The 12,757-nt window shown below is 31.3% G+C and overlaps 1 protein-coding gene across 1 annotated transcript; it reads right to left on the bottom strand.

Annotated features, from left to right (window-relative positions):
• Window positions 1–2,806: 2,806 nt before the first annotated feature.
• Window positions 2,807–4,616, bottom strand: LOC131066430 (L-type lectin-domain containing receptor kinase IX.1-like). Its single transcript, XM_059214687.1, has 3 exons — window positions 4,401–4,616; window positions 4,049–4,300; window positions 2,807–3,937 (listed from the first exon to the last, which is right to left on the bottom strand). Exons 1-3 carry the CDS (start codon window positions 4,614–4,616, stop codon window positions 2,807–2,809), a joined length of 1,599 nt encoding a protein of 532 aa, XP_059070670.1.
• Window positions 4,617–12,757: the final 8,141 nt, after the last annotated feature.

The following is a 12,757-nucleotide window of genomic DNA, read 5'->3' as shown; positions in this document are numbered from 1 at the left end:
CAAATAGATGCAACAAAATAAGCTATAGATGCATCAAGTCCTTTAGAAGATGCATCAAATGGCCCTAAAATTGCTCAAAACGTCAAATAATTTCTATGTTAGTAGACAAAGATGTGGGTGCCACGAAGCATGCTATAATTTAAAACTCAAATTAAACCAATGTGAATCAATAGTAGGTTAACTAGAGAATCTTAGAAATCACATGAGATACTAATCTCAAGAATGAAGGATGTAATACAAATGTAAGAATAAATGAGTAAATACCAATGATATTACCTTCTTGCAACTTGGTTATCTCCATTTCTCTTTGTAGCTTCCTTAAATTGTATGTATGTTGCTCACAGATTTTTATCTAACACTATTTGTAATTGTAAATGCATGAAAGATAAAAGACTATGGTTCAAAATGATTGATGAATGATGGGTGATTATATAGATGTTAAGATATCGATCCATGATGGGCATTACATGAATTAGCTCTGAAGATCAATGAACAAGAATGAATGGGATGAATTGATTGAGCTAATTATGGATTTAATTGATCAAATGATTTTAGTGAATTAGATTGATTGATTAGAAGAAATGGAATGAGTGGTAGTTAAGTGAGGAAGATGGAGATATAATTAGGATTAAATAATTAAAAATTATTTAATCATGTGCATGAAGAAATAAAATATTGATTTTATTTATTTTATAAGAACTTGATGTTGAAAAGTGAATAATTAAATAAATTAAATAACTTATTTAATTATAGAAGACATAGTTAGCTAATTAAATAATTAAAATAATTATTTAATTAAGGAAACTAGAAGAAATGAAAGAATTAATAATGAAAATTATTTAACTAATGAGAAAATACCATAAATTAAATAAAATTAAATTATAAAGATTATTTAATTATTCTACAAAGAGAAATTAATTAAATAATAAAAATATTTAATTAATATTAGAAGAAATTCAAATAATTAAATAATTAAAAATTATTTAATTATAATACAAAAAGGAAAATTTTAATTTTGAATTTGAATTAGAAAAAAAATCTTATTTTAATTAAATAATAAAAATATTTAATTATTTTAAAGAAATAATTAATAAATGTCACAAGTAGGCAATGGAAAATTTTTAGTATCTCAAGTAACATTCATGCATAAGTGTCATAGGATCAATAGCCCATAAATCTCGCCCTCTTTGGATACTTATACATTGTCTAAGTCTTAATCTCCTCAAATCTTATTTTTTCTTTTGATAGGCCAATAACTCTTTCAAATTTGATAGAAGATCTCCTCTTATTCTTGAAATCATTTCTTTCATTAGATTGTCCAAGCCATGCAATTTCTATATGTTTGATTAATCTAAACTTCACTCATGCATGTGATGAATGGTTTTGACTCCCTTTTTTACATATATAAATTATCATAAATGTAATATTATTTACTAAAGCATTTATTATCAATCTTTATCCCTTTCATGGCCATTTAGAAAATAAATTATTCATGTTGTCCTTGACTTATGACATAAATCTCTTTTCACCTCGTAGATTAGTACATTTATTGACTATCACAAATTACTAATACAAGATCTTGAAAAATTGTATACCCCCCATCCTACTAGGTTGGTTTGTTAAATGTCAATCATTAGCTATACTAAAAAAATAACTGTTAAAGAATCATGTTCATAAAGGTTGATTTGTAAGACTTTAAAATTTGAATAAAATATCAATCCTAAATTGGTATTCTATGTTTTATAATCAAAACCATGTTCCAAGTTGTGGCCTTAATTTATCATGGTCTCAATACTATTATCATGCATAGGGTGCATTAGTTAGCATATAGGCTATTAGAATTTTGAAACAAACATATAGTCTGAGTCTTATTGAATATAGAATACAACTTTAAAATCAATACTTTAATTACTTAAATCAAAATCATACCAAATTCAAGTTTCATGTGATGTGGTATTACCATTTCTTATAAAAATTCATGTGATCAAACATCAAGATTAGTTATATTTTATCATACTTTTAAATCACAATCCATATTCCATGCAAGCTATGCACATTATTTAAAAGTCACGTAGAATTTCAATTCCATCACTAGTTCAAGAAAGCATTAGATCAAACATCAAGATTAGTTATATTTTATCATACTTTTAAGTCACAATCTATATTCCATGCAAGCTATGCCCATAATTTAAAAATCGCATAGAATTTTAATTCCATCACTAATTCAAGAAAGCATTAAGAAAAATAAGATATTACATTGACATAAGAATACCTACTATTTTTAAATTAAATACATTAGTCTCCATCAACCTCTTTAGATTCATGTTCATTCATATTGAACATCTTTAAACTTATACACCTCTTTAGATTCATGTTCATTCATATTGAACATCTTTAAACTTATACATGTAAAGTATCTATTCAAATAAAAATTTATCTCTAGAATAACTTTCTTATATAAATTATATCTCAAAAGATTTAATACTTCTCCTTTATATTCTCACCATATTCTAGCAAAATTAGAAGAAATCTACCAACAAGTTGTAACTTATTTATCTTTAAATTCACTTCTCAATGAAATATTTAATATATATGTAGTTTGGATGTGTAACTCAACATGATGTTAATGAATCAACCTGAACTTGACATCACTTTTACAATTATGAGCAATTAGTCATGTAAAAATTCTATTAATATGCTCTTATATTTAGATTGCTAAAATTAATATGTTGTGCTGGCCTGATCTGAATGGAGCCCTTGCCAGTTTGTAGCGAGCATGACTTTTAAATGCGATTACAAATATTGTTTATGCTCTCTCAATATTCCAGGTGTTTTCTGCGGTGCAAAATGTCCCACCAAACGCGGAGGAAAAAGCAAATACAGGACAATAAGAGCTAGTGTACACTGTTTCTGGATAACTCGGAGGAAGAGGAGGAAGTGGAGCTTTCATTTTCAGGATATCTATCACCTGTCTTATGCTCAGTCTGGCTTTGGTATCCGGATGAGAGCAGGACAACCCGACCAACAAAACCCTTTTCATCTCCTCACCATTGAAATTTCCACCCAACTTTGTATCTGCGGCGTCCAAAATCTTCCCTTTTCCATACAAGTCCCAAACCCATTCGACTAATCTCCCATTATGGTCATCCAGGGTCCGGTCCAGAGCTCTCGTTCCGCAGGCAATTTCTAGACTCACAGCCCCAAAGCTGAAAACGTCTGATTCTAAGCTTGCCTTTCCTGTGATCACATATTCGGGTGCAAGATACCCCATTGTGCCCGCCACCACAGTTGTGTGGCAGGCTTCACGCTCTCGCTCCACAACTCTCGCTAGCCCAAAATCTCCCAGCTTTGCAACGAAGTCACTGTCCAGCATTACATTGCTTGCCTTGACATCTCGATGCACAACACGCTGATCCCAATCTTCATGGAGATACATAAGAGCAGAGGCTATGTCACATGTAATGCTGTACCTTCTCTCCCAATTTAAATCACCCTTCCTTTGCTCCCCAAATAAATACTTGTCCAAACTTCCATGTGGCAGAAACTCGTAGACAAGAAGCAGGCGGCCCTTTTCATGGCACCATCCGTGGAGCTGCACAAGGTTTCGATGCCTCAACTTAGAGATTATACTTAGTTCTGAAATATACTCCTTTTGCCCTTGTCTGGAGCTCTGCGATATTCTTTTGACAGCCACGATTTCCTTTGACGTAGGCAAGATGCCTACATACACTTGTCCGAAGCCTCCTTTCCCAAGCATTTTGTCGTAGCTGAAGTTTTTGGTTGCAGCGCGGAGGACAGCATAGGTGAACTTTTGCGGGACTTGAGCAAAGCGTTTGTCCAGCTCTCTGCTTTTCACTATCTCGCTTCTACCATGGCACCACCAGGCTAAGAAAAGTGCAAAACCGACAATTGTTGCCACTACCACTACCACGGCAGCCTTAACAGATGGCAAAAAAACTTCGCTTTTGCTTTACTTATCGAGCATTGGATTTTCTGGCAGAGTGTTGATATCCCATGAATATTGCGAAGCAAACTCCCAACTGAAGACCTTATGAGACTCCGTTGAATTGAACACAGTGGAAGCGAAGAATCCAATCTTGATGTTCTGAGGAAGAAACTGACTGAGATCTATATCATACGACAAGATGGGTGTTGCTGGTTTTAAACCCCAAAGCACATGATCAACATCCCTTTCAAAGGAAAGAAATAGCTGTAGTTTCTTAGCCACCCCGTCGTAATCCACCCAAGCGTCCCATGCACGGCCGTTGTTGAGAGAACCATCGCTGACAGACAGATTCACCTTGGAAACAACGCTATTCACATTAATCCCCACATGGTCGATGTTCCTAACTATCGGGCTTTGAAAAGAGGATCATTACCATAAGTGATAAGTTACAGACAAGGGGTAACATTATGACACCAGCTGAGAATTTTCCGATGTTCCAAACTATCTTGTATGCTCGCTCGACGTTTTCCTCGCTCTTTCTCGAATAAGTTTTAGAACGGGCACTTTTATAACAATAGTTATACATTGGTCTGTATTTCCTATGCGAATTTATACCCACATTTCTGACTTTCCTATGTTTCACGTAGGAATATTCCCACGTTTCTGACATTCCTATGTTCTAGTGTAATTCCATGTTTGCTCGGCGATGTTTATTATGCTTTCGGTACATTTTTATCCTATTGGGCTGTCGTTTTACATCCATTTCTACGTTAGATTTGAGATTTCCTTAGCTGGCATAGATTGAGATTTCTTTAGCTGGTATTTCAAAATCCACTTTAAACAATCAATGGAAGATTGAGAGTCACAACTTAGAATTCTATACACAAAGGTGTCCCTCATGAGAGTTGAACTTGGGTCTCCACATTGAAAACTCAATGCTTTAACCAACTAAACTCAACCCCTTGGACTATTTAGTTCTTTTTTCGAAAAATTAATAACTAATATACATATGTTTAAGTATAATCTATATAAAATTAATTTTTAAAGTTCAATGTGTTAAATTAATTTTTAGTATAATATATTTATATTCTATTATTTTTAATATTAAAATTAATATATTTATATTCTATTACTTTTAATATTAAATTAGTATATTTATATTCTACTAATTTTAATATTAAATTCTATTCTATCCTAATATATTTATAATTATATATAGTATTATATATTATATTATATTAATTCTTTTATATTATTTTATAAACATAATATAGGGTTAAGTTTGGTAATACACTGGCTACCAAAGGCTTATTCCACATGGCATTTATTTGGTAAGTATTACGTGAAACCAGGATTTAAGGAGAGGAAATAAGCTTTATTCCCTACATTTTAGGCATGTTATGATGGACAGGTTTACTATCTTTTCTTTTCATTGGTTCAAAAACTAAATCATTATAATATTTTTAATTGTAAAGTTAATGATGATGATTGATTTGTTTTTGAATGAGATTTACTCTAGTGTTTTTTTTTACATGGAATGCCTGAGGTGTATAGGCTTTGATTGTAGATTTATGCTTATCGGTGTAATAATTTTATTGAAATCAATCGTTTTTGGATTAAATTGTGTGAAAAAAAATTCATCAATGTTTTCTACTACATTCCATGATCCATCATGAGAAAATAATTTTATTTGAAATTATAATAATTATTAGTTATTGTTAGTTGTATGTAATAAAGTATTCTAAATGTGCAAGGATGAAATGTATATTTTAAAATGTATTTATATTTAATTTGAACTTTTTATTTAATTTTATTTTTAAATATAAAAAATATTGAGTTCAAATTGTGTATTTATATTAATAACTAATATATAACCTATCCATTAATTAATTTCGAGTTTTTCTCTTCAATAGTTTGGACAACCTCAAATTTTATATTTATATTTTTTTATTTTTGTTAAAATTTATGAACATTGGTTTGATCCTTAATTATTTGAATTTAAATTTAATAATATGTCCAAGCTTACTTATCTTTAATCTATGACAGCCCACTAACTAAAACATAAAATATTCAAATCTTAGACATAGGGTGTTGTATAGAAGTACCAACAATAATTTATACTAGATCATCCATCAACAAGAGGTATTTGTCATTAACATATCATTAAAACCCTTACAACATTAATTGTAGTAGTGTTGGAGACCACATACAAAAGTACAAGCATTTGGTTTGCTCCTTGATATGTTTCTAAAAAATTTAAAATTAATGAATTGATCCAAGAATTTTGCTAAGGCAATCTTTAAGGTGGAAACTTAGTCACTTCAAGTTTTAGTAATTTCTATCCATGTAAGAATTTTAACACATGATAAGCTAGATAATATTTTGGATGCTCAAAGATACAAATTTTAGGGTCACAAAAATGGTTTAGAATCATACGAAATATTGAACATTATAGGTGAAAGATCAATATTACTAGTACAAGATTGAAGCTGAATGGAGTGTACCCCATTTATTAGTATTTCAAAATATCAAAATATTAGGTTTGATAGTACACAATAAAATTATATCATTAACAAAAATATATAGTAGAAGATATTCCTATCAGATTCTATGAGAGGCAAGAATTTAAGCTTGGATCTAAGGCTAATTATTGATCACATACACTCTAAAAAAACATATGATCAAAGATAAAAAACAATACAATGGACAAAGAATCCTAAAAATAAACAACTAAAGAGAAATAATTAGTTTAGAGTATAATAAAACATCATATTACTCTTTTCAGTTAACAAAGAATGGAGATAAATGTTGTATGTATAGCATAAATAGGGGTATAAAAATATTAGATGTGTAATAATCCCAACTACTTAGAATAATAAGGAGCTTTACCTTGTTGGTAAATACCAAATTATATCATTACACCTACTTAGATAAATAAAAGTATATAGTTATTAGAGGTGACATATAAATTCAAAAGAGATTGTGAATTTGAACTACCTAAGTGAGGATCAAAATGACAAATGTAATTGATGGGTTTTGTCATGTGTCTTTATAATAACCATGCCTAAATCACACATGCATGCTTAATATAAGTGTAAGAAAAATGGTATCCTCTAACATAAGAAAATAAAACCTACAATAACACCCCCTAAAAGAATTTCTCAGGTGGGTGAAAATATGAGTCTTAGAAAATAAGATGAGGTACCTATGGAAAAAATTACCCCTCAAAAGAAATAATAATCCCTGATAAGAGGAATGTAGCCCCCCACCCTTAAACAAAAATTAAATAAATAAATAAATATAATAAGGGGAAGACACCCTTGCCAAGTAGAAAGAGAGTGAATGAAAAATTAAAAATCTCTTATTAAAATAGGCAGTTTTCACAACCCTATTAAATCTCATAGATAAAGATAATTACTTTTGGAAAAGGGTTTGGTGAAGATGTTTGTAATCTAGCCCATATTAGATAGTACTTAAGATCAACATTTTTTTCCCTAAATTAGCACCTAGATGTACTATATATGAATCTTAATCTGTTTTGATCAGTAGTGATTGACTAGTTTCCTTCAAATTTATATCACACTCTAGTTATCACAAAAGAAAATTATAGTCTTGCCAAAGGAATACAAAAATGAGTGAGAATAATATGAAGATTAATAGCCCCATTGGTACCATAAATTATCCCTCAATACTTAGCCCCTACAAGTAGATGGAAGAGAAATTACATACTAGTTTCTCAACCAACAAACTCAACCAAAACTAAGTGAGAAACAATACATTGAAGTAGACTTGTAATATTAATAATAGCCTACCTAATATAAATCTATGTTTCATACACATACAATAACCACACTTTCTACATATTGATTCCCATAAATGTGAGTACCTAAAATGTAGTGAAAATTTTATATACGTGTTTCCTAATGAAATCACGTGACTTTTACTATTAATTGTGAGACCATACCTATAACATATGAACTATTGATTCTCATATGAGTCAAGTAGATGAGACTTATAGAAAGTTTTTCGTACAAAGTTCCATCAACTAAAGGTGAAAAATACTTAGCATCAAGTTTTTTTCTTCACAAAAATGAAGTCAATGCAAGCTTGCAAGATCACTCATATAAAATTGGAGGAGCATATTAAGAGCATAACTAGGATATATAATGAAGATACTTGAAGATGATTGAGTAATCTCAATCTCCAAGAAGTAATATAAAAAATCCTTATTTAACATAAAATATATATCATATAGAGAAGTTTCCAATATCTTGATGGTGGATGATAACTCTTTGTGGTTAATAAGTTAACAAGATAGAGAACAAGAAATGTGAGAGTGTGACCCTATTGAAAAATATATATGTTCATATCAAAATGACATAATGTAAACCTAATTTTCACAAGGAAGGACTCCATCTTGGCACAACAAACCTAAAGGGCATGTTTGTGGTTGTAAAGAAACTTATCAGATTAGTAAACTAGTGAAAGATCCTAAATGAACCCATATGACTACTCCTTCATTATGAATAAAAATATTTTTTACATGGACTTGATGAGCTTCCCAATGATAAATTGTAGCTATAAGAAAGACAAGTCATATTGAATTCATTTTGGCAGCTAGCAAACAATTTTGAGTAGTCAATTATAAGAACTTGAGAGAATATTTTAAAGACCAAATGAGCCTTATACATTATAACTAACACATATATTATAAGTTTTTTCTAATATATTTACTTCCATTGAATATATTTCCTTAGCTTAGTATACAAACTAGATTTTATGTATCCTCTCCAAGGAACTAAACTCTTCCATCGTATCAACATCCTATTGAAGGATAATCAAATTTTCTTGAAAGGATTGTGAGTTAGAAGCAAAGGAAAAAAATATATGTGGAGCGAATTGAAATGGTAATATTGTTCTTATAGTATCTGAAAAATGACTAACCTAACCATCCACAAACAATAAATTTTTTCAAACCTAAAAAGGCCCTAAGATTAGAGATTGTGGAGGAAAATTATCAATCTTTGAATAATGACTGTGAGAGGAATGTGAATCCTCATTATAATTATTTCTTTATAAAGTGGAGGAAGAATACTTCTTTTCAAGGCTGAGAGTACTAAAATCATGTAAAGAATTTTCGTCATGATGTAATGTCTCCAATATCATGGTGGATGGAGAAGTTATAGAGAATAACTAGAAGGGCTCTCCTCAAAATTAATACCCCTCTCAATGAACAACTCAAGTTAATGGGATGGAGAATCTCGTAGTGTATGATTTTTCCTATGTACATACCAAATATTCAATACTTTCTCTATGAACATATTGCCTTATACTTCTCTATTAGAATGTTCCATGCAAGAGAGCCAAACACTAAAAAGTTCTTCTCTATGGTTTTTTGACCTATCCAATATTAAAAATAAGCTACCCATGTTATGGCTTGATAATGAACAATATTATAAATTTGTAACAATAGTTAATGGCTTCCACCTAGTACTAAGATGCCAATAATTTGGAGTGTGTCATACAATTTCCAACTTTCCAAGGACCTATTCTTGCATTCTATAACAAAAACTTCCAAGAAATTAATTTAACTATGTGTTGTAAGTCAATACCTTCTAAAGAAAAAATTATTTAAATAAATAATTAATATATTAACTTTGAATATCTAGATGTTGAATCTTGATGGCCTTCCCTATTTTTTTCTCTATAAAATCTTTGAATTCCTAAAAAGATTCAAAGACATTAGACTTCTATTTGATAAAATAAAACCAATTTTGACAAGAAATATCACCAATAAATAGAAAGACATATTGTCTGCCTTTAAATGGTGGATATGGAGATAGTCATGCCAAGTTACTATCTACTAAGTATGGAAACTATTTTGCCTGCCATTCTTTTCCTTTACCATGTTTATCTTAAGTATGCTTACAAAGAATGTACCCTAGAATTATCCATCATAAATTCAAATAAAAGAAAACACTAATACCATGTCATATTGATCAAGATACTACGAAGTAGCTTAGCCTAGACATATCATCAATAAATGGCAAGACATATTCAATTCCTTTAAAAGGTAGATATGGAAATAGTCATGCCAGGTTACTATCTACTAAGTACAACAACTATCTTTCCCTTTATTCTTTTCCTTTACCATATTTATCATAAGTATGCTTACAAAGAATGTACCCCTAGAAAAGTCCATCATAAAATCAAATAAAAGAATCCCTAATACCATGTCATATTGATCAAGTGAATAGACCACTTATGATACAAACTATTAACACAAGTAGTAATAGATTCATTACAATTATTATGAAATGCAAGGATGATGACTTTGGCTAAAATGAAAAATTAGTCTTGGTGTGTTAATGCATGCACGATATATAAAATGAAAAAAAGTAATTTTCTTAGTTGAGTATTTAAAGAAACAACACATCTATTGATGCGTATGAGATTATAAAAAGAAATAAAAACCTTTCTTGTATTAAAAAAAAATTAATGAAAATATTATCGTATTTGTATTGTGTAAACACAATTGTATCATCAAACCAATTATGATTTCTCTTCTTACTAATTCAACATTGGAGTGATTGAAAATATACTCACAATAAGTATCTATATGGAGGGATTCTAAACAATTAAATTTGTGTTGTAAATGCAAGCCTCCATAGACCCAACAAAATGATATGATCATTGGGGAGGTAGATTAGTTCAATAGTCAAAGGTCATTTTGGACAATAAAATAGGAAAAATATTTATCATTATATTTTTAATAAAATATTAAATTACTATTGATTGATTATTTATTATTAAAATAAATGGGTTTTAAAGGGACTGGAAACCCAAATCCAACAAAAAATTAAACACAGTAACTAGAATCTAACCAGCTGCTAACTACCTATAGAAACAGCCCGGATACACACCAAAACCGAAAAAATACCAAAAAATGGACCTTAACAAGATGCCTTAGCAAAACAAACTAAGAAAGAGCTTTCATAAGCTCAACATTCTTTTGGATTGCTTTATTATTAATCTCTTGGAGTTCCTCCATAATGAACCTTGAACTACCAATTACATGATGTTTGCTCTTGTTCCTAGTACGTGGTCACGTAGACACCTACACCTCCTAGTTCATCTTAGTCAAGTTGATATCTAGGGATCTCTTGGCTCTGGTCATTTGCTCCTTCTGCATGTCAATTTCCTCATTGACTCTTTTGACACCCTCGACACTGCTATGCATGGCTTCTTTGCTAACCTCCACCAAACCCTTTAGTTTACTCTTCAGTTTTGTATTTCTTTCTCCAGCCTATTGATTTTAGTCTCATGTTCATTCTTCATAATCTTAATATCTTTCATAATTTGTTGGGATAACTTCAGGAGTTCGTCAGTCTTATCTAGAGTTGGAATCTCAATGAAAGTGGCATTGACATCCTTAATCCTATGTTTCAGAATATTAATTTCCCCAAAAAACCATTGGAAACACTTTTCCTGATACATCAATGACTTTCCCAGGAGCTTATCAACATCCATTTCATCATCTTTCATCTCATTGGGGTCCACATTGACGGGGATGTCAATTTTTATTTCATTATGCTCGTGAAAATTCTCCACCTTTTTTCCAATCTTCTATTTTTTCAGATTTTGTGGGCCCAATGTGTGGGTCTACAAAAGAAGGGAGTTTCTTTTTAGCAGCCCATCTTGGTGGGTTTTTTCTACTGCTTCTAGTACTAGGAGTGGTCTTTTTTAGGAGACCCTCATCCTCGGAGGGTTTATAATCTGAGCCATCTGACACATGGACATCATTCCAGTCCATAGCCATTTCGCCCTCTGCATCATCAAACTATGTATCTGAAACATTACGCACCTCCTGGCTGGCTAAAGACAGGGTTTTGTAGAGCAGGGGAGGATTTAATCTCATGGGATTTCTCATACTCCATTATTAAGAGGATTAAACCCTCATGTAGAACCGAATTATCCTCATTCATAGAATGCTTACTAATAGATAGCTCCAAAGAAGATAACATGTAAAATAAAATGGAAATTCTTCTGTCATGCCTAAAATTATTCAAGACTGTGAAATGGTAAGAAAATATGCTAGCAAAGTGGCCATCAAGGGTTATGTACCTTATTATGAATTCCACCATGTTTTACTAGAGACTGTGAAGGTCCAGCCGGTTGTAGCCACCATCTAGGTTCTTCTTAACCCTTCTACTTTCACTCTGTTTTTTGTAGAAAACTGGGAGGGCTTCTTCTGAATTCTTCCTTTCCCTAAAGAATTTCCTGCCCTCCATGTCAAGCCTAAAAATATTAGCAATGAAGGATTCATCAATAATGAAACCTTCCCCATATACACGCAACACCCCATTATCCCAATTACTCACAAATAAATTTGTGAGTTGATGGTTTTGTCCATGAAGTTTCTAAACAAAGGACTCCATTCCCCATCCATGATTTCCCTCTAGACCTCTCCCAAATCTCACACGAGGACGGCTCCATTATGGTTTTGTCTCCCCCCATTATGATTCTACTTCTGTAATTCTTTCAAATGACACCAAAACCAGGCTTCAGGCCGATGCAAAACAAATAGAACCACAAGAACAATCTAGAAACTCACATTCGCTCCTTTGTATGAAAAATCCTACACATGTGATCTCACATCATTAATGTTCAAGCAAAGAGATATTGTCAGCATCCTTCCTCACCAACTCACACAACTGGAATGAGAAAGAACCATTCCTTCTACCACTTTTCATCATCTCTAACAACACCTAGATTAGCCATGTGGTTAGCTGGCTTGTTACCTTCCCTCAA

This window comes from Cryptomeria japonica, chromosome 11 (assembly GCF_030272615.1).
Source record: "Cryptomeria japonica chromosome 11, Sugi_1.0, whole genome shotgun sequence".
NCBI classification, from domain to species: Eukaryota; Viridiplantae; Streptophyta; class Pinopsida; order Cupressales; family Cupressaceae; genus Cryptomeria; species Cryptomeria japonica.
This window is presented reverse-complemented; position numbering and strand designations above follow the sequence as displayed.

What these genes read in the sequence shown, in the direction of transcription:
- LOC131066430 (XM_059214687.1), bottom strand. Translation starts at nt 4,616, where the DNA reads ATGTCAGAAACGTGGGAATATTCCTACGTGAAACATAGGAAAGTCAGA. An exon ending in GTGTCATAATGTTACCCCTT is followed by an intron (nt 4,301 to 4,400) that starts GTCTGTAACTTA and finishes GTTGTTTCCAAG; the next exon opens with GTGAATCTGTCTGTCAGCGA. An exon ending in ATTCAACGGAGTCTCATAAG is followed by an intron (nt 3,938 to 4,048) that starts GTCTTCAGTTGG and finishes CCATCTGTTAAG; the next exon opens with GCTGCCGTGGTAGTGGTAGT.